At 39.1% G+C, this 22,707-nt stretch overlaps 2 protein-coding genes across 3 annotated transcripts; one reads left to right on the forward strand and one right to left on the reverse strand.

The window, feature by feature from the left end:
- Positions 1-1,950: 1,950 nt before the first annotated feature.
- LOC117961231 (potassium voltage-gated channel subfamily H member 5-like) lies at positions 1,951-16,911 on the reverse strand. Its single transcript, XM_034899743.1, has 12 exons — positions 16,688-16,911; positions 14,860-14,983; positions 14,160-14,266; positions 13,892-14,020; positions 13,168-13,283; positions 12,508-12,900; positions 12,312-12,404; positions 11,480-11,909; positions 7,849-8,048; positions 6,149-6,401; positions 5,775-5,971; positions 1,951-3,282 (listed from the first exon to the last, which is right to left on the reverse strand). The coding sequence occupies exons 1-12, from the start codon at positions 16,758-16,760 to the stop codon at positions 2,122-2,124; spliced, it is 3,276 nt and encodes a 1,091-aa protein (XP_034755634.1). The 5' UTR covers positions 16,761-16,911; the 3' UTR covers positions 1,951-2,121.
- A 1,359-nt stretch (positions 16,912-18,270) lies between these two features.
- LOC117961121 (sphingosine-1-phosphate phosphatase 1-like) lies at positions 18,271-22,132 on the forward strand. Of its 2 annotated transcripts, XM_034899524.1 has the most exons (3): positions 18,271-19,026; positions 20,148-20,237; positions 20,940-22,132. In XM_034899524.1, exons 1-3 carry the CDS (start codon positions 18,328-18,330, stop codon positions 21,489-21,491), a joined length of 1,341 nt encoding a protein of 446 aa, XP_034755415.1. In that variant the 5' UTR covers positions 18,271-18,327; the 3' UTR covers positions 21,492-22,132. The 2 variants fall into 2 exon arrangements, with proteins under 2 accessions (XP_034755415.1, XP_034755416.1); XM_034899525.1 differs by lacking the exon at positions 20,148-20,237.
- Positions 22,133-22,707: the final 575 nt, after the last annotated feature.

Consider the following 22,707-nt stretch of genomic DNA (forward strand, 5'->3'; position numbering starts at 1 on the left):
ATTATTTCCATAGTCGATTAATCTGGTGATTATTTTCTCAATTCGTTGTTTGATCTATAAAAATGTCAAAACATGGTGAAAAATGTGGATTAGTGTTTTCCAAAGCCCAAGATGATGTCCTCAAATATAAACTTATCCTAAACAGAGAAAATTCCTGCATACAATATATTTGACCAACGTCCACAATGTGTTATCGATTTAGGTTTTAGTCGTCCATTGAGGTACTTAAATTAGTTATAAAAGTTGTGTGCTATTGCCAGTAACAAGTAAATCAATTTAAGTAGGCCATGTTTTGAGCTCTTGTACAATCTGTAGTGAGGAAAGTAATGTGTAATTGAAGAGCTTTGGGGTGTCCTTTGTTATTGTGGTCTCCATGTTTTCACACACCTGATGCTCTAGGCCTGTCGGAAATCAACGTAATCATGGGGGCGGTCCCTGATAGTCCGAGGTGGCTTGAACAGACCATTAGTCCTGGAAAAGGTCCAATCAGCCACATTTATATAAATACCTGTGCGGGTGACTTAGTTTTGTTGCATAACAGAGGAGACTAAACACCAGATGGCGAGCAGGAATCAGTTTTCATTATTCATTTCACTGTTGACAGGTTCCCTGTATGCATGCAATGTCATTTATGCATCTTATTTAAAATAGATGCATTGAATCGACTAAAAGTTACACACTAACATCCTCACAGTTCATACTGACATGATTCGCAGTCCCACAGAATATTAGAAAACATCATGAACTAAAATTGTAACCATGCTGTTTGTTAATGTACATTATTCTTATCCAAACAGAATGAAGACATGCAAATATTTTGCATCCCCATGTACCGTTCTGGTTCTTTTAGAGTTACATAGCAGTGTGTACAATAACCCATCATTTAAAATCTTCAATCCAAAACCATGATTTGCATAACTACATAATCTTACAAGTAGACAAAGATAAATATTAATTCCTACTGAAATAAATACTGAAATTCATTGTTAGAGCAAAAACACCTGAGCAAGACATATAGTTACAGAAGGGAATGTACAGTAGGTTTCATACAATGTTAATATATTGTATATAAGTAAATATTTTAAAAGAAAATTGAGGTAATGATGATTAACAATTAAAATAGATTATTAAACCACCATTATTGAATTCCTATTTCACATATAAGAGAATAAAGCTCAACACAGTTAAAACAGTTCAAAAGAAGAATACATAGTGCGGTGATACAAATGAGAAAATCCATCCATTATCCTTCAAAAAGGGGTAAAACACAAACAGGGTTATCATTTCTATTATAAAACATGTGCGCAAAAATAGTAAAGATTTTTGATTCTGTCTCATCAAAACAGTCCTTAAAGAGGCTTTATTATTGTAAGGCACATATAATGACCTGACAATTAATAACTAAAGGGAGAGATTTATTTAACGTACATGGTGCATGTGGAAACATTTAATGAGCTTCAGCTTGTCAAAGTTGTTTAAATTATTATGAAAAGTTATGACAGGTGAACCCTCTCACTTTTCCCCCTTTGGTCAAGTGTTCTGCCAAAAACTGTTAATTAACATTCAGAAAAAAAGTCCAGGAAGAGTATGAAACTCAAACTGAACTCAGAATATGTTTTTATATGTAAAAAGAGAAGGAAAAAAAGTGACTTGACCTCAGCTCCTGTCAGACTCAGATGTTTCAACAAAAGCCTTCATCAGAGTATCCGATACGTCGCTCGACACTGTTTTTTAATAATTCCAAAATGTTCTAATTTCCTAGCAATAGTAGCAGAAAACGTTTTTTTTTATTGTTTGTTCAATAATTGTTACGGTTTGTTTGGCATTCTCAAATAAAGTCTACAAAGAATCTTGAGAATCTTATAGTGAGAGGTTTTGCCTTGATGCAGGGGTCCGGGGTTCAGGTCCAACTTGTGACGGTACCCTGCATGTCTCCCCTTTCTCTCTCCTGTTTCTCACCTAGCTGTCTTATCAAAAGAAGCCCCAAAACATAATCTTAAAAATAAAAAGTGCCTCATAAGTTAAAGACTGTTAGAAAAATCCCTGGGTTTTTGTAGTGAGGGTAACAATAAGTAGGGCTTTCTGCATGCAACCAGGTTGTGGGTTTTAAAATCAGTAAATTCAAAAAGGCCCATCGTCTGGTTTCGGCGTGACCAGCTTGGTGGCAGCGACTGAGTCTTGATTTCTCACTCTGGCCCTCGGGGAAGATGTCGGTGGCAGAGAGAGTCTTCTTTTTATCGACAGGAGCCTGAGGATCTCGTTTACCTGAGACTCAAGGACCAACAGGCGACCGCTCAGACTCTGAATGTCTCCCTTCAGCTCCAGCTTGGCCTCGAGCAGGGTGGCTTGAAGGAGTGTCTGTTCAGTCAACGGATGAACAAACGACTGTTTGAGGGAGTCCACCGCGAGACTGTGCTCAAACGGGTTTCTCTCCATCGGGCTCTTCTCCAGCGGGCTTCTTTCAAAGGAGCTTCTTGAATCCCCGGCTCGGTCGATGCGTAGATCGCTCTTTGTGATACCGCTGTCACAGGAGTCAGTTTTGTGCATGGCGCTTATTTCGTCACCTGCCTCTCCGGCACCGTTTCCCCCCTCCGTGCTCCCCGTCTCTCCACTTTCCTCCGAATCCTGGTTCTTATTGGTGGCTGCCAACTGTTCTGAGGACTGGGATTCTTTTGGCCACTCTTCTGCTGTCGGTGGCTCTTTTTCTGGCTCGACAGCAGCAGGCAGCGGTGAAGCAGAAGCAGCGTTTCTAAACTTTGCCCAGCCTCGAGCACCTCTGCTGCTGGTAACGCCACCTAGAGCTCCCTCTCCACCCGCACCACTGCTCTGTACAGGGCCGTTGACGCTCTCACAAAGCTGGCTTTCTGCACAAGGCCTTGCTATAGACTCCCCAGTCTCTTGTGTGCAGCTTTGCTCTGATGTCTCAGTGTGGACGAATGCTTGTGGAGGTGCGGCCATGCTGCAGCCGCCGCCGCCTGCATTCCCTCCTCCTGTGCACGGTGCGTTATTCTGCACCGCGGGGCTGTACTCCTGCTGCTGAGATGATACGGACTGACACTGCGTGTACGAGTTTGAGTCGGAGTGATGGTGGCGCTGCGGCTCCACCTGCACACAGTTATGATCAAAATAAGCGGGAGACTCTCCCTGTGTTTGAGCGTCTCTCTGCTGCCTGAACCTCTGGAACAGCTTGCGGACTGGGTGGTCTTCGGGAATGGAGAGGGTCACCTCGTTCCTCTGGCGCTCCAGTTCCTTCTTCACATCTGCAATCTTTCTAAAGATTACCTGCAAGAGAGAGAATCTGTGCATGAGGAAAGGGCTGTTGGATATTTACACAAGGCAACATTTCTACTTGGATGAAAGAATGTACAATGCAGCTTTAAAGCAACCATCCAGACCTACTATTTATGTTGAAATACAAGACTTAAAAGCAGCTATGCACGATGGAAACTGTTGATGGAGCAGTAATTTATTAATGGAGCAATATCTCAGCCCTGAGTGTTTCTCACTTCTCTCAAAGAAAGAAGGTTGATGCGACTTTTACAACTTAAATCTGTAATGTTGAATAAACCATGTTAGTAACTATAAATACAATACAACATATTTAAAAAATATGATATCAACCTTTAACTCATCTGTTGGTTCGTCTGACACTACCTATCATAGAATTTAAGTTTAAAGCCACAGAGAGAGAGAAAACCTATTACTGAAAGTTTTACAGTCTAATCTTGATTTAATTGCCCATGGCCAATTATCCCAAAAAGTAATAGAGCATTTATATGGTAAAAACACAAAACCTATTTAAACAAATCAGCTCCACAAAATGCAACAAAAAAATCTGAAAGGTTAAAAATGTTGCTGTACAACACATTACTGATAAAAAATAAATAAAGCAAATGCATTTCAGTAATTATTTTCATTTTATTTTTCATTTGTATGGATTTTACACTTTTTTTTTTTTTTTACACCTTTTAGCATGTGTGTATAGATGCACATGCATGCAGGTTAACCAAGTACAAACTGTAACAGTGAAAAGGGGCAGAGAGTGAATCTTAAACTTATGCAGCACAAACAGTTTCTAAAGCTGCTCAAATGAATAATAGATGGCTTTGTTTTCATTGAATGCATTTTAAGTACAAGCCATAAATCTTTTAGCATGTAGCCACAATTTGCTTTAAAATTGTTTAGATTTAGACCCGCTTCGATAACTGTATGATTTCAGTATTATTACATACAGTAAAACCTCTTCTATTTGGAGCTGTAACTAACTAGAAGAGTCAGGTCATGTAAAGTACATTAGTTACTTAAGAACATTATATATTCATTTTAAACCTGCACGTTTCTGTAAACACACTCTTAACGTACTTTATGACAGTTTGCTTTGTTTACTTGAGGCACAGTTCTAATTCTGAACTTTTCTAGATACAGAGATTATACATTATAAGTGATAAGTCTGTTAAATTAGTTTTTATAAATTCTAATTGATAACTATCGACTGTACCTCAGAAGTATTTATATTTCAAGGCAGTCCTAAACAAAGAGCACAACGCACCACATTTGACCAGTTTGACTTTAAAGACAATGTTCATTAAGAATGTATGTGATGTTCATCCCATAGGCTAACATTACAGCGTTATATGAGCAATTTACCGTCAAGACTGGATGAAGTAATTGATCTCAATGCCTTGATGATATATGTATCCGGGAGAAGGTCTATTAAATATTAAGTATTCTTAGTTTGTACTCAGAGAATATCTATTTTAGTGATTGCCCTTGCCAAATAAGCTTCTGAAATGTTATTGATACAATTGAACTTTGTTATGCTTAAGTAGCTTTACAATTTGTCATTCCACACTGCCTGACGGTATCCTTTGTTCTGTATCAAGTTGTTGCAAGTGTTTATTGAAGCTTTATGATGTTTACACTGTGAAATTTTCAAACCCAAGACTCCATGTTTTTTATTTTTTATGGCTGCATCATTGATCTAATAAATGCACCCAAATTACAGCAAGACATATCTGGCATGCTAGTTAAAATAAAGTACTGCGTTTGGTCGCCACTTGTAAACACTATGTAACTGCAGGGCACCTCTGTAGTCCAAGGGTTTAAGGGGCTGATCAGGTAATGCAGTGGGGACACTTTTTCATGTTACACCTTCTACTCTAAAATTACCTAACAAATATTCACAAAAGTCTTTCTTTGGTTTACTTCTTTTAACCTTAAATTAGCAGTGTGGTGTGATTTTAGGGGTATATTTTTTCAGAAATTGAATACAAAATCCATAATTATGTTTGTATTAGTGTGTGATCATCTGAAATTTATCTATACATAGGAAGCTTTGTATTGGTGTATAATCATCTGAAATATATCTATACATAGGAAGCTTTGTATTGGTGTATAATCATCTGAGTCATATCTATACATAGGAAGCGTTTGTATTGGTGTATAATCATCTGAGTCATATCTATACATAGGAAGCGGCTCCTCTTACACAGAGTCCGCCATGTTGCACCGCCATATTTGTACAGAAGCATAGAAGGAACAAACCAAACGCTGGATCTAGAGAGAGCCTTTTGTGTTTTTTAAGTTACCTGAAGGTCACCATAAGTTTCACTGTTCATTTGGCGGGGGAGGGGAGGGGTATTCCGTTGGCTGCAGTCTGCAACCTTGTTGCTAGATGCCACTAAATTCTACACACAGCTCCTTAAAGAAACCAACAACCTATACTGTACACTGAAAACTCACCGGAAAGAAAAAACGTTAAGAGTCCATTTTACCCGTTTTCGTAGATTGCATGTGAGAATGAGGTTGCGGGAGAACGTGTTGGCGAACGCTGTGTAAAACTCCAGCACCCTCATCAGAGCGTCTCTCCTGATGACGTGCAGATCGCAGTAGGTCAAAGCTCGGACATTCGCACAAGACCGGGCCGGCGTGGTCTCTTTCCAGAACACGTCTCCAAACACATCACCTTTACCTGGATGGATCCAGACATGATCACTGTGTTTATAACGGGCAGAATGTGTTGAATTCTTTGACACAAAAATCTCAGGCGGGAATGTTTACTGCTGGATGACAAATGTATCTTTTCCCTAGATTGATCTACACAGACACGACATGACCTGGTTTATGACATAGTATTGCGTCAGATTACCTAGTATTGCGATGACCTCATCATCTTGGATGACTTCTAGTGAGCCGGAGACGACAAAGCAGAGGGTGTCGACGCTCTCTCCGATATGGAAGATGAGGTCTCCAGGTGCACAGTGTGTCGTTTGAAACTCCACTGCTAGAGAGCGCAGACAGCCGTCACTCGCCAGACGAAACGCCGGGTGGTCGTTGAACACCTGGCGGTTGAGGTGGACGCAGATATCCGCTCGCATGTCTTTAGGACAAATTGATAGAACCTGAGAGAGTTGTTGGTAAAATATCAGAGTATGTAAATGTCATTAAGGGAACCTGCATTAGCTATGTCTTATATACTCGTGTGTGGTAACTAACTAACTTGTCTAAAGCAGTCCAGCCAAAAGTAATAAATAAGTCCTTTTAAAAAGGTGAAAATGTGCCGTTATCCAAGGGTAGGATGTGGTATAAAAATCAAGACTTGAGTCTTAGGTGGAAGGTTAAACACAGAACCCTTTGATAAATATGGCCTTATACATTATAAAATATACACCAACAAACACTTGCCTTCCTCGGGGTGTCTTTCCTTAATTTATCAATCTGCTGGTACTTAGGCCATTGCTTAGCAAGTTCCAGTGCACCCTGAGTGTCGAGGGATCTGTTGTGACCATCTTTTTTTTTTTTTTTTTTAATTCTTTTTGGGCATTTTAGGCCCTTTTTTATTTTGATAGGACAGCTATAGACATGAAAGGGGGGAATGACATGCAGCAAAAAGCCGCTGTATATGTGCGCCTGCTCTACCCACTGATCCAACCTGGCTATGTGATTTCAATATTGACCAAAATAATAGGGATGCTTGATTATGGAAGAAATGGTAATCACAAATTGACACCTGGTCACGTCTTACACCTCAAGTATCTAGAAGCTACTGTGGAATTTCTTATTATTTATTAAAACATCTGTTGAATCTTTCTCTAAATTAGTGCAGTCCATGTTTCTGGCAAGAACTATGTCTTTGGTTTTCTGCTGTTTAAATGAAAATGTTCTAATAAGCTTTGATGAACACTCTGTTGACTAACTACCGGGCACCTGGAGCAGACAGTTAGCGACTCTCTGGTAAACGTAGAGGAACTTTCAGCAAGACAGTTTTGTAAAAAGTCTACATTGGCCATATTAGCATTACTAAACTATGATCATATTTTAAGATGAAAATGTATTAAAAGAAAGAAGCCTTATCATGGACAGTGTGGTCAAGATATTCAATTTTGAGTAGAATGCAGATGAATAATTTTGTAAATCATTCCACCACATATTTGCATTACTGTCTTCAGCCACAATGATTATATTAGTAAATACTACTCTACTGCTCCACCAACTGAGTTATCCAGGCGCCCTGCTGGGACCTTTGAGACTCATTATTGTCCACAGTGATGCACAGGTCTACCTGTCGACCCTGCCTATCCATTTTTAATGATACAGTTTAAAATAATAGCATTCTTCCTTTTTGACAGCCAGCAACAGAGTGTTGTATCAGTTTAACTTTGGACTTAAAAGCACGCGCATGCACTACAAACTTTATCTATCAGTACATTCTGGTAAGAATATACTATTTCCACTCAACATTTTAGTTACAGTATAACTGTGGTACAATATAAGTATAAGGTGAAAGAGCATTTCAGAGTTTACCAATGGATAAGATTTCATGAACTCCAACTACTGTAACAGTAATACCTTATCTGTGTCAATGCCCTTAGACATGGCCCAGGTGGAGACAATGAAGTCCATGACCCTCTCACTCAGACCTTTGGGAATCTGATAAAGCTGCAGGAAGTCGCGCACGTTGTTGAGCATCTCATGGTAGCGGTTTGTGTTGGTGTACATCTGCTGGAAGATGGTGGTGACATTTCCAAAGATGGTTGCATACAACAGCGCTAAAACAGAAAATCAAGAGTTGAGTCTTGAGATTCAGAGGTAAAAACAGAGCTGCCTTCCAAACGGACCGACATGCGGGGCTGATTCATTTAACGTAAGAAACAATATGTTTTATTTCATCCAATTTTTTTGTATTCTGGTTTTGCACCTAAATCTGTGTTTAATTGTGCCAATTAATGGAGCATTACACATTTCAGTATTAACAGATAAAATGCATGTTTTAAAGGAGGTTCAAGGGGAGGAAAAAGCCTTAATATTTATTTTTCAATTGTGGTGCAAATTATGTAGTTCACCCTGAACATGGAAAGAATCAATTTAGGGATGTTTAGGGAATTTAAGGGATGTTTTCCTGTTTTTTTAAGGAACAGTTATGGGTTTTTACTCGTTAAAACTATGTATATAATCTATCAAAAATATCCTAATTACAAAATATTATTTTTCTCTCAAAATCCCATTACAGATAGCACGGTAACATAATTATAAATGGGTACATCAATTGGTTTGTAATCCTGTAAAGCCCAATACATGAAATAATTATCAAAAAAAAGATTTTTAAAAAGGCTGGTGTTTAACCTTTTGACAGAAGAAGAAAATAGTGTGCACTTTCAATTTTCATACATGATTTCATTGAGTGGTGGTGAGTATTTTATACTGTGTGTGTATGTGCATTACGCACATTTCCTGAGTAAGAGTTCTGTGCTGTAGTGACCTCAAAGAGTCAGTCAGCTTCTCGTATCGTGAGGTTTTTTCCACTCAAGAGGAAAGCGTCGTCTCCAGTCGCCACAGCATGATCAGAGAGGTTAGGATACATATCTAATGTGATGGCTCATTGTCCTTTTTACTACACTCGAGCCTGCAGGCAAACTCTCTCTTTCTTCATCTACTCTCACATAATTACTGTATCTGTATCTGGAGATTTATCGGCTGTAATTGAACCCGACACTTCAGTGTGACTGAGTGATCTTAGTGATGGAAACACCAACAGAATAATGGGCGTTTAGTTTTGGATGTACAGACCTTGAAGCGTGGTTGTCAGTTTGTGTTTCCCTCCTTTTTTTTTTTTTTTTTTTATTGCATCACTTTCCATGCTGTTTTAGAGGAGTGGGCCAAAGGTTAGGGAAGGAAGACGAGTCGTGACGGAGGAACTGTAAGCAAAGGCTGACAGTGGAAGCAGTGAATGTGAAGCTATTACTGTAACTGCAGTGTGATGAAAATAATACAGACCCCTGCATAAAAATAGATTTCTATTTTTATAAAGAGGTTCAAAGATATTTCAATGAGGCATGGTTTATCTTTAGATATAACGTCACGTAACCAAATCAATTTTTAAAGTGAAAAGACTCATTTTTGTGAATGAAACATTTGGGGTAGATGAGATTAGGTTTATTTAATGTTCATCACTCTCTAAATTACCGGTAGTTTTAATGTAAAGTTAGAAATATGACACTGGACAACAGTGTAGACGCCAATATAACATGCTTGAGTTCACACAAGTCTCTACATAAAAAGCTTGATCTTCATCCAGTTTACAGTTGTGTATCATCCAAAACCGCCAGTCCCCCCAGATCTTAAATCAAAACCATAAAATGTACAGAATTAAAAAATACTGCATCGTGGTTAATTGAGATAATGGCTTTTTACTTGGACTCACCGTCACAGTTTACATTGGTTTACTGCATTAAAAAAATAGTTACGTGTCCCTAGTATTTTTCATTAAGCTTCAGTGACAAAGACATGTATTCCTTGTGTTTAAACAAATTATTTAAATCATAAAAGGGTTAACGATAATTTAAGTACAAGTGAATCAACACAAAGATAATGTTTTTCTGATAGAGGTATATGGCCAACATTCAGACCCCCATAGAGCAGGCTGTGATGGGCGCTGAACATTTCACCTTTTATCATTGACAAAGCCGAGTCCTATACGCTCCACAGTGGTTCAAACACAGAGGCTGCAGCTAAATGTGAATTACACAACCAGAGTCAAGAGGGACTGTAAACTTCTGAATACTAACAAAAGTGAAGATTTTTTTTATTTAAATTAAATTTAGTTTTTAAGATTCAAAATGACATCTGTGAGCGCTTATGTCGATATGTGATTTGTATGCTGTTTTCTGTTGTTGCCTTTAGTTGATTCTGATAACAAAGCATGCAAACTACATCAAGTCATTATCCAAATTGGCATACAACATAGGGCTGCAACTAAAGATTATTTTATTTTCGATTCATCTGTCGATTATATTCTTGATTAATCAATTAGTTGTTTGGTCAATAAAATGTCAGAAACGGGTGACAAATGTCCATCAGTGTTTCCAAAAGCCCAAGATGACGTCCTTAAATGTCTTGATTTGTCCGCAACTCAAATATATTTAGTTTACTGTCACAGAGTATAGAAACAAGACAATACTGTAATTTAGAGCTGTAATCAGACAATTTAGTTTTTCTTTTCTTAAAGAAACTACTCATCACAGATTTAATTGATCATCAAAATAATTGCAGATTAATTGAAAACCAATCGATTAATCATTGCTATGTGTGATCAAACTTTACTTGAAACCTGTACATCTACACCCTATGTTACTTTACTGGCAGACAACCAGCCTGTGGAGCACATTATAGTATGTAGCATGCAAGTAAATTCATCCAGATTGTTTCAACTCATGCAAGGATGTAGTGACATATTATGAACGGATGAATGCATGAACGGAACGGAAACGGCATCAAAGGATGCATGTATTGTCTGCTGTAGAGTGATGGGGAACACAAGTCATATTCCATTTAGACAAGCGGCATTTGCCAGTAGAAATTGTTATGTCAGTGACGACGCACACCTTTTTCTAGTGAAGCGAAAGTGCACAATCATGAGTCTGATGCAACCTTTTTTAATTTTGTGTTTCAGCACACATTTCCTTCATACCGTACACCACTGAAATAAAAGTGGAGTTGCTGTGGGTTTGTCCTCTGCTCAGATTTATTTGGACTGTCATGTTTGTACTTCGTGTCCATTAAAGAAAAAAAATAACAGTAGTCACTTTGATTTAAGCTGTTTTGAAAAGCTTAGTTGTAATTTTCCTGACAAACGGCCCACTTGCAATTGATAAGTTCAGGGTTTGTGCTATTTGTCAGAGGCTTGGAAGATGATTGGAGAGGCCTTGTGTTAATCAGGAGCTGTTTAAATATGTGTGTTTGTGTTATAGAAAGAGCTTGTGTGTATCTGTATTAGACAGCTGTGGGACTCCATTTATTGCTCCATTAATCACCACTCTTACCAAGAACAGTAAAAATAGGATATTATTTATGTAATATTACAGTTGTATTTTTCTAATGTGTGATTCAGAAAAGATCACGATTCTGCAATTAAATACTTCTTGAGATTTTCTAAAATGTTTGAAACACAGGGCTTAATGTAGGAGAGGGAGTAAGTACTTACAGCCCACCATCATCATAGCCACGGAGAAAATCTTCTCTCCATCTGTGGCCGGAGCGATGTTGCCAAATCCAATGGTGGTGAGACTCGTCATGGTGAAGTAGAGGGAAGAAATGTACAACGTGTCCTTGTTGGGCCCCCCCTCCCACTGTCCCGTACCACTGGCGTTGTAGCGGTAAGGGGTTCCGATGCTCAGAGCCAACTGGTAGAGCCAGCTGTCTGTCTTAATGGTGTTGGTGGTCTCATCAATGACCTCGTAGTCCCCGATGCTGTACCAAATGCAGGCCAGCCAGTGGGCCACCAGACCGAAGACACACACCAGCAGAACCAGAACGGCTGCTCCGTACTCCAGGTAGTGGTCCAACTTCCGGGCCACGCGGCCCAACCTGAGCAGGCGGATCACCTTCAGGGAGCTGAACAGGCTGCTGAGACCCTACAGTGAGAGACAGGAGGAAGAAGTGAGTCAAACTAAGCAGCAAGTACTGTGGTGATCATTTAAGCCACAAAGATGTACATGATGTACACATTTTTAAGAGTGAATATTATCTGAGTTCTTCTATAGTTATGAATTGAATATTTTTGGGGATCAGACTGTTGGCTGAACAAAACAAGCAATTTGAATAGGTCAACAAGTGCAAAAGAGATTGTTGTACAAACTTTGTTGTACAAAGCCATTTTTCGACTCTTAAAGTTTAAAATAAAAACCTTTATATCTACGTTCTGTTCCACTGTGTTGACCAACTAGTCGCTCAGCGACTCCCTTAACATTACATGTAGTCACTTGTTCCATTGTCAATAAGAAAAACTGTAATGAAAATAACATGGATTTCCTTACTGGGAGTATATGATCTTCTGTTCGTGTGGTATTCCTGTGGAAAATTGAAGACTCACGGAGATGGCTTGATCGGGAAGAAGATGTGATGACATCCTTCATAGACACAGTCAATCAGAAATGTTTTGATATTTAAATGCAGTGTTAAGGACAAACCCATCCGCCATTTTAGCAATTCAATTAATACAAATTCACTCACCTCATCTACATGTTCGAAGGCGTTAATGATGTCGTAGGGCAAACAGGACAGCAGGTCAATGACGAACCACGTCTTCAGGTAATTCATTCGGATGAGCTTTGCGTCTGAAATGACCTCCCCAGCGGGACCCACAAATGTGGTGTGGAAGTTAAGCACAATGTCAATCAGGAAGACCACGTCCACGATGCTGTCCACCACCAGCCATGCCAAATTGTTCTGCTTGGTCTTAAAGGAGACGTTATAGGGCACCATGATGGCAGTGTAGAAGGTCAAGATGAGGATGATCCAGTCCCAGGTGGTCTTGAAGGTGCAGTAGTGGAGGATGATGTGTGGAGGGGTCTTGGGGGCTTCCTGTTTGTATTGAGGGAGGATGTCCGATCCCAGCTGGAGAGCCTTTCATTCAGAAGGAATATTTAACATCATGAGCACAAACAGAGTCACATGTAAAGTGCCTCAAGGAGCAGTAGTCTTATCATTAAGTTGTGGAACCTTATCTTTATAGATGTCTGTAAACAACTTCAGGGTGAAATATTCCTTTAAATTGGGAATTTAAAGACTAGATCTTTTATATTTAAGGTACTTTCTTAATTTAATGAACTAACAGTATTGGAAAAACAAACAATTCTATTGTCCTCAATTTTCGACCTGGACGCTGCTCACCTCAGCCAGTCTGGAGGGCCGTTGGCTGACCTCAGTCTTGCTCAGCGGTGCTAACTGCTGCACCACGTTGCGATTGTTGGTCAGTGCCCGCGTCAGTCTGGCAAACTTCATCCATCCTGCTCCGAGACAAAGACAGACAATTTTATGCAGGCATGCAGCACAAATATGAATTTTTTACACTAAATTGACCAGATTTCCATTTAACAAACAATGCAGAACTGTCGCTTTTTAATATTAGCAATCAATAGCAATCTGGGGGACTGATTTATGGGTTTTATTCCCTCTGTGTCTAATCAGTATTTTTTTCATACATTTACCATTCCCATGTGGTCTGAGTGTCCGCTGTTTCTGCTGATGTAAAAGTCTTAGTGGCACACTTAATCCCCCTGGGACATGGCACCCACAGAGACCAGTGTTCACTGACCCGCACACACAACACCTGGACAGTTGTATCTTACATTTCAAGAAATAAATGTCTGTTTAGTCACAGCCATGTGTGTTCAAGACTTTGGGCTGCGCTGTGCCCACCGTGGTATCATTGGGTAAATTTGAGCTTTGATTTGACCTTAATGAGGCATTCACTTGGCAATAATTTGATCTTAATTTGATGTAAATGTGCTAACCCCTTTTAGAGTGTAAAAAAATAAAGCCCATCTAACATCTCGACTAAACTGAAATACTGAATGACTATTTGGTCTACATACAAGAACGTGAACTGTCTAACCTTTAGTTGCTTCATCTTCAATCGGCTGTTTAAAGAGCGTAATGTCTCTGAAGGTACAGAGGAAAAGCACCACCTTGTTATTCTCATTTCTGATTGGAGCTACCTGCATGTAGAGCCATATCGGTGTTCCTGTAGAAAACAATTCAAGTGAGAGTTTTAAGAGAGCACAATTGGAAATAAACAACAATGGGACAAAGAGGAGTAAATGTCATCATGCATTATTATTAGTAGTATTAATAAAAACAGAGGGCTCAATAGGAATACTTACTATTCTTTGTGTAGAGCAGCACCTCATAGAAATTGGACTCATAGTTATCAAATGTCTGTCTGATATTTTCTATAGTCTTCTTATCAGTCAGGTCACCATACATGAAACTGCAAGGTAAGGGTGAAAGAACACCAAGAACTATACATGAAGCGTGTTGTTAGCTGATCATTGGAAAAGAAGGGCAGAGGATTGGATACTTTTTTCTTCTTTAAATCTATATTTTAGTTGCTGCAAATCAGTGGTCACACAGATCATTGTAGATCATAGTATTTTACTCATGGTCATCTGTTTGTCCAATTTTACCACTTCCATGTGGTAAAGTTGACTTTTAGTTGACCTTTCCAAGATATATATTACTTATGTATATGACGATCAGGTCAGATTTTTAACATCTGGCCAGGGACAACAAGTGGAAATTGGCTGTTGGGGCGAAATCTGGCTCATTTAAAGTTGTGTTCTTTCTGTTGATCAATGAACACAGTCCCTATCAAACAAACTAATATGATATATCACTGCTCACCATATAAACTGGAAAAGCGCTATATAAATACAGCACATTTACATTTACATTTACATTTATAAAGGTATATTGGAGGTGCTGGAGCTGAGATTCAATATGAAATAGAAAAGGCATCTATACACTCCGATCTGTGCAACATAAGCTCTCGGACTGGCCATTATTCAACAAAAGGCGTCTTACTTGCACGTGCTACTCCTGTGCATAACTTCCGCTCTGTGGTATCCAGACAGCTTGCAGAATCCATCATTGCTGTAAACGACAGGCCACTCCGAGATTTGAGCATTTCCCAACAGGAAACTGGTTTCTGCAACAAAATACAGCAGTCTGATACAAAAGTAGTCAAGACTAACAACAAGCCTGCAGACCAAAGTGCCCTGTTGATCAACCTTTTGAGGGTTTTTGTTTGTAAGTACAGTGTCCTATAAATCCTGCTGACCAGTGTCATGAATTAGAGAAAACCTTAGTGTAAACAGTATGTGAGTCTATTCCTGAAATGTTGCAATTTTACCACTAATAACATTGTTTTAATAACCATAATGAATACAGAATTCAATTCAGAATACTTAAAGCAGCAGAAAACAGTGGTCATCAGACGAGTCACTGGGCAGAAATAGTTGTTGATAAAATGTTCATGTTCCACCCTTAATGTTGATTAAATATAGATGAGGAGCTGCAAAGTTCTCCAGCTTCACAGCAGTTTAGACAGAGCTGCCATCTCAGGAGAAAAGACTGGGCACATTGTGTCCAATCTAACACGCAGCATTGAAACGGACAAACCTAAAGCATCATGTTTATCTTGAACTTAAAACTTGGCTTTTTCTTGTAATGAATGCATCTACTCTGTGCCATTTGCAGTGTTTCCGGGTCTGGAAAAATCAGCTTTTTGTCACAGACTTAATCTGTCTAAAATATTCCACAGACTTGAGACATTTAATTCATGTTGTATTATCTTTCTTTATACTAGTTTGTCTGACATGGTGTACATCATCTGTACTTGTAATAAACCCTCAGCCTCACTCTCACTGGGAAGCTATTAGAGACCAAGCAGACTGTCTATCCAAAAATAATTTTTCAAAACAGTATTACCTTTCTAAAATATATACAACAAATACTGACAAAGATCCCTGCAAAACGATACACTAGTTAATGGGACATAGGCACTGCAATAAAATACCATGAAGTGCAACTGAGTCACCATAAACACAAATCACATTTTACATCTCCTAAAATAAAATGAAAAGGGCCTTTGTAAGAATGAGAATGTTTACTGTCTCACTGTTGATGTTCATATGAGTTTTGAAATTTAAAAAAAATCAATACACTAAAAATTCACCATGCAGCTCATTATGAGCACTTTTGGGTTTCAGGTAAAATAAATACACTTTGTCTGACTTACCATGTGTACTGTATTGATCTGCTGTATTATTATTTATTTAGTCATGTATTGTGTCATGCACAGACATACAAGTGCCCTCACACAGGCTTAGAAAACACCAAAAGAATCAGACAAAAAAAAAGGATTCCCTTCCTAAAACACAGCTCAAGTATCTTATAATTATTGATCTTAAACAGAAGGATTTATCAGATATAAATATAATTTCTATTGTTAAAGAGTAGCCCTTAAATGATCATTTAATGAGCTATAAAAGCTTAAATGGGCTTGGACAGACCAATAAACCTGCCTGTTTCTCTAGCTAATGATACGAGTATGCATGTATTTGTCTTCAGGGGTATCCGAATAGACTATTATACGGACTTTAATTTATTAATACAGGGAATTGGGACATGAGACGTATTGCATAATTCCTCAGTATGCATATTCATTGTTGAGTAGTTGTAAAAAGTGAAAAATGACAAGAAAGTAAGTTGCTCCAGCTTCCCATTAAATAAAATTGAAATAGCATTGCAGGTTTCCTTCAGCGTCGCATGCAGCCCTGTGTGGTACCTTAATTGACATGCAAGATCAACATCTATTAATTCTTGTTTTTCCTTTCAGAACAAGACTCACCACTGGAGCGCCGGACAATATTCTCCAGAAAAGTGTTCTGCGGAGCCACCAGTCCTCTCTTGCCCCCATGCATTATGAGGGTTCCGGACAGAGATTTAGAGCTGCTCCGTGGTCGTGCTGATGTCAAATACCCCCCTCAGCTTTCTGCCCGACTGGAGCGTGGACCACATCAGTCAAGTTAACTAGAAGTACAAGAGCCACATCCGCACTGAGGTTTAAAAAAATAAACGCCTCATTGCCAAATGTGGCGTTTTTTTCAGTGGAATTAGCTACAAATTGAAGACTCACGTGGAAAGGAATCTGAGGTAAATGTCATTTATCATCCACCAAAGCCACGGACGGTAGTCAGGGTAACGGGATAAACGTGGTCATAATAGCCTATGTATTGCTGTAGCAGATAACTTATTTACCCGCTGAATAAATATCAGTCAGGCAGCATATTCTTGTACCAATATTACGTAAGAGTCACGTCAGCCTTTATTAAAAAAAGAAAAGAAAACCGCATGGAAGTTTAAGCTTTGAATTTGAAAGGACAGTCCACCGGTTTCCGGTCTAATTCTGGCATCTTTGTGTTATAATTTCTCAGACCTGTAAGAATATACAGACTGACCTCGAATTGTTATTATGTTTTTGTATGAACCTACATTTTGTTTTTGACATGATTAATCATTTGGAGATGTATCTGTGTTTATAATGTACATGAGATGGTGTGGGCCTACAATTTTAGTTTTATTTCACTATTTAGGCTAATGACAATGTCACAAACATTTTTCAGATAGGCCTACATTAAAAAAAAATTACCTGAGAAATGTTTAGAATTATGTTTGAAACTCTGTGTTAATGTAGTTTTAATCTTTGGTATTTGTAACTTCAAAAATAAGACTTAATTGATTAATTAGAGCATCGAAGCTTGAAGCTGCCACATCCATACAAGAATGGGATAAATTACAAGTAAAATTGAAAGTTCCTAAAAACAACTACTCAAGTTCAGTACTTAAGTGCAATGTTGAGGTGTTGGTATCTTGATTAGGCTTTCTTTATTTTATGTTACTTTAACTACGCCACTACATTTATAATCAATATTGTAGGCCTACTTTTTATTTGTAAAACTTACTTGAATAACATTCTAATGAAGGACTTTTACTTAACTAAGTAAAGGATCTTTATATTTCTTCCACCAATTATGTTTTTTGCAACATGGGACTCCAGCAGGGGTGGTAGACATTTTGGAGATTGGTTCACTAACCACACATTAAGTCAAACGAAGAAGAAAACCAACAGAAGAAGAAGACTGGGCATTAATAACGGCAGACGCAGTTATCAGTCTAAATGGTTGGTGGCCATAGAAGCAACGTTATACCGTGTGGTAGCTAATGGTTAGCTAACTGTTACGGACTTTGGATGCTGCCGTCCACGACGATGTACAAGGTCTGCGTTCAGTCTGCAGATACCAGGTTGGCTAATAGACAAGGGTAACGTTAACTGCTTCGTGCTGTTAGCTAAGCCACTGTTATTTTATTTCGTTAAGAGAAATGCAACGGCCACATAGCGGCACTCTCTTTGGGCTCACTCAATGAACATGAACTCTATTTTTACGGCGGAACAGTGTTGTAAATTTTAAACGAACATTTACCTAAGCCATGGCAAACGACTATGTACGGAAGTTTATACAGATGTGTAATTATCTCCAAGATCCCCGCCATGTTGCGAGGTTTCAAAATGTTTGCGGCGTTAAAGGGGCATTTCCGTGTAAAGGGACAACGCCGGACAGTGCAGATTCGGAACCGGACTGTCCCGGACTGAAGAAGAGGGTACAACAGGGGGGACCAGGCGCGGACGGTTGTGTTGGGAATGGATCAGTCGGGGATGCGAGCGTTCCGCTTTTTAACAGGATGCAGGGTGACGTTTCCGCCAGGCCGGATGGTCCATCAGCAGCAGCAGCTAATGTCGACCCAGACACCGTCAGAGCGAAACCCCTCCGGAAAAACTCCCTGACCGGAGATGTGGGTCAAGAGTTCCTGATCCACAACAAGTTTCTGTTCTACCTGTTCACGTTTGGGACCGAGCTTGGCAACGAGATGTTCTTCATCATCTTCTTCCCCTTCCTCTTCTGGAACGTCGACGCCCTGGTCAGCCGGAGACTCATAATAGTCTGGGCCTGGAACCTGTTCGTGGGACAGTCCACCAAAGATATGGTCCGCTGGTCCCGGCCGGCCTCCCCTCCTGTGGTGAAGGTGGAGGTGTTCTACAACTCCGAGTACAGCATGCCTTCCACGCACGCGATGACTGGGACAGCCATACCCTTCTGTCTCTTCATGCTGACATACGGACGATGGCAGGTGAGCATCCTTTTAAACACTCCCAACTTCTCAAATACAGATGAAAACAAAGTGTCCGTGCAGTTACCACAGACAAAAGATGTGCAGGTTATGTAGAAATGTACAGCTTGAGGGCAAAGAAGTCCACTGCCACAGGATATGGACATGTTTTCATAACCCACAGGGAAGGTTGCTAGGCGCACCAGTCCAAGTGCCATATAGTTTCAATTTTTTCGTCTTCACATCCTATACATTTCAGTGTATTGTTTCTTCAGGTAAATTTGGAAAAAAAAGACCAGAGTTCTTGAAACACACAAGGCATCTGACCTAATAAAATATAAAGTGGACGTATCAAATCAAGTTTCAATAAACATGGATCTAAAGTATCAAGGAGCACTACAGCAAGGCAATTTAACAAAGTAAGACAGTCAGGGATGAGAGAACACACGTTCTCCTGTGACTGTGTAAGTTGTGTGAAAGTGTATTTTACTTCTGCAGAGTTAAGAGAGAAAAGAGTGTAGTATTAGTCCGGTCAGAGAGCTCAAATATATCAAACTTTTCACCTACTCCATGTAATTTGATTGCAAGCCAAAATTAAATTTGGCGGATGTCGGGTTTGTGTGCTGTCTGCACTCTCTACTGTAAGATCATTCATGAGGCAAGAACCTCCACTCCAATGTTTAGAGTTGTCATTAATAACTTTTAGTTATGCTATCAAATCCCAAGTGCAAGCCTCTATGCTGGTTTTGGAAAAGTGATGAATTAATGACACACAATGCATTCCTGTCCTTTGTTAGGTCCCATTTACATCCTGCATTTCGAATTTCTTCATTAATCTCTTAGTAAAATTAGCTTGCCCCTGCAGCGCATATTGTATACTGCATGTTTAATGTTATTTCGCAACATATTTTAAATTTGTATCAAGTTAAAAAAAGAAATGTAAGCGTAGAGCCCTGCCAACGGGTCTTCTCCTGGAAAGAAGAGCTGAGAAACTCTCGTTTCATGCAAAATGAGTCCATGGGCCTTTGTACCAGAAACTGCTCTGTTTTAGTGTTTTTTTGAAGGCTCCTCATCAACCACCTTTCTAATGTCGAGGATAATGTTTTAATGCCATGTCTTGATGCTCTCTCACTCTCTCCTAGTACCCCTTTCTCTTTGGCTTTTGTGTGGCCCTTAGCTGGAGCGTCCTGGTCTGTGTAAGCCGACTCTACATGGGGATGCATTCTATTCTGGTTGGTATATTAAATAATTAATGTGTAAATAATGCCTTGCTGGAAAAAAAGTATAAGAATTAACTTGATAACATAGAGTGACGCTGTCTCACCTGGGCAGTTTGTCTTCACTGACACCTGTAGTCCCAGCTGGGAATGGTAACTCGATGAAGTCTACTTTATCTGGGTCAAAAGTCTATTCTGTTCAAATCACCTGCCTATTTTCATTTCTCTAGGGGGTCAGATGTTTATTTTTTACATGTTAATGTAAATAAATAACATGATTTAATGCATGACATATACGCTTGCTCCTTTTTTTTAATAACCTACACGCCAATAAACAAATCTAAGCCAGTAGATAAGGTTAGATTAGATGTTGGTGGCCAGGCAACAGAGGTTAGTAGATATTGTTTTTGTCACCAGCTTACCTCATTTTTGTTTATTTTGAGTATGTAGAAAGTGATTTTAAATGAGCTCAGACGTTGTGTGCATTGCTTGCGGTGTATTGGCACTGATGTAAAGCATGTCAGAATATTTTTTTGATCTTAACTTCTCTTGTTAATTCTGCCTTTAAAACTTTACCAGTTGAATTACTAATGTGCTTTATAAGACTGTAGGTATATCAAGCACATATCTGTAGTGAGTGCAAATATGAGTAAAACCTATTTGCTTTCATATAGTATAAATGCCGGGTTTGTGATGATTTATGTCCCTGTGTTGCAGGAGGTAATCACTGGCTTCCTGTACAGCCTTCTTATTCTAGCTTTTTTCCAGCCAATTTTGGACAAGATCGACAGCTTCTACATGATGGACCACTTTGCTCCCCTCGTGATCATCGTGTCACATGTGAGCCTGGGACTTGTGGCTTTCTCTCTGGATTCCTGGAGCACCTCTCGAGGCGACACAGCTCAGGCTCTTGGCACCGGGGTAGGAGCTGCTATTGCCACCCATGTGAACTATCAGTTTGGGCTGCTGCTGGATCCACCACTTTCCTCACTTCCTCTAACTTTACCACCAATCAGCACTAGCTTGGTGGTTGTCTCCCTGCTGCGCTTCCTCATCGGAGTCGCTGTCATCCTTGTCACCCGAATGATTATGAAAGCCGTGACAATTCCAGTTTTATGTCGATTGTTTGGGCTGCCTTCAGATGATGTAAGAGGGGCGAGGCAGCACATGAAAGTAGAGCTGCCCTATCGTTACATTGTCTACAGTGTTGTTGGTTTTAGTTGTGTCTGTGTGGGGCCGCTCCTCTTTAAGATCCTAAACCTCGCCTGAGTGTTGTGTGCTAACTGTCCTTTACAGCTGACATGTTCATTTGGTAAAGGCCAAGAGCACTTAGAAACATGCTGCTTGTTTAGACACAAATAAAGGTTGTGTTTCTGCATAACAGAAACTAATTTAATAGATAAATGTGGTGATATTCTATATTTATTGTGCTGTCAATATTCCTCTCTATGGTAATAGAGCTTTTAAACATAAAAACACCAAATAAAGTATTTACCTCTGTTTGACTGACTGTAAACGGCCCAGCTGTTTTAGGTACATTTTTTGCTTTAAAAAAAAATAAAACCAGGTAAAGATTTGTGACCCATTTTAAAGACCTTTTTTTTTTTTTTAAAGATTTGAGGAAGTTGAAAAGTACTGTGAGACTTAATTATTGTTGCTTTTGGCCTTTTGATGTAGGATTGGTTGACACTAACAACAATATAGAACATCACCAACCTTATCCTTCAAGATCCAGAGGTGGCTGTGAAGTGTTGTGTGCAGCTTTGCAAATACTACATCTAGCAGATGTACTGTTATGATGCTTGCGTTCAATAATGAGGAACATTGTACATTTCCATGTCAAACAACATGTTATTGGAGAATTTCATGCTTTAAGAAAAAAACCAAACCATAAATCAGTAATGTGTGAAGTCACGTGTCTTTGTTGCTATACCTAAATCATATCCGCCTGGCAACTGTAAAATACTGTGGATATTTAAGGTAGCAGGTGTAAGGGTGGTTATATGATCTCTATTTAAATCTGAAAGACTGTAATAGCCAGCCCTTGTATCATTAAGATGTTTCTACGTTATCATAGTCGGCATTATCTCATCTCCTTCTTTGTGCTTGTTTCATAAACATTTGTAATTTTGGATGTAATTTAAGATGGCAAAATAATGGATTTTGCCATCTTAAAATTGAGCTGATTTGTTGCTATAAAACACAAATTCTAAATCTATATTCATACTTTTTTTCTAAGAATTATATCTAGGCAACATTTCAGCTGTACTACAGTATATACAGTATAACCACTGACCTTAGCACTTGTCTGGTTGTTTTAATTGTTATTTGCTGTTTTAATGTCCCAATAATGATTTCCTCTGATATTCATACTACTAATACTAATGCCTGAGAATTCATACTTCTATTATACATACTAAGGGAATCTGTATAGGTCTATTATTACCATTTATTCCAACATGTTCTCTGTTCTGCAAGGACTGTA

Source organism: Etheostoma cragini, chromosome 18 (genome assembly GCF_013103735.1).
Source record: "Etheostoma cragini isolate CJK2018 chromosome 18, CSU_Ecrag_1.0, whole genome shotgun sequence".
Lineage (NCBI taxonomy): Eukaryota > Metazoa > Chordata > Actinopteri > Perciformes > Percidae > Etheostoma > Etheostoma cragini.

Bases quoted from the DNA above. Each gene is read 5' to 3' on its own strand.
- LOC117961121 (XM_034899524.1), top strand. From the start codon at position 18,328: ATGGCAAACGACTATGTACGGAAGTTTATACAGATGTGTAATTATCTC. The intron at 19,027-20,147 runs GTGAGCATCCTT...ACTCTCTCCTAG, and splicing joins TGACATACGGACGATGGCAG to TACCCCTTTCTCTTTGGCTT. The intron at 20,238-20,939 runs GTTGGTATATTA...CCTGTGTTGCAG, and splicing joins TGGGGATGCATTCTATTCTG to GAGGTAATCACTGGCTTCCT.
- LOC117961231 (XM_034899743.1), bottom strand. From the start codon at position 16,760: ATGCATGGGGGCAAGAGAGGACTGGTGGCTCCGCAGAACACTTTTCTG. The intron at 6,402-7,848 runs GTATTACTGTTA...CAACTCTCTCAG, and splicing joins AGGGCATTGACACAGATAAG to GTTCTATCAATTTGTCCTAA. The intron at 3,283-5,774 runs GTAAAATGGACT...TCTCTCTTGCAG, and splicing joins CATGCAATCTACGAAAACGG to GTAATCTTTAGAAAGATTGC.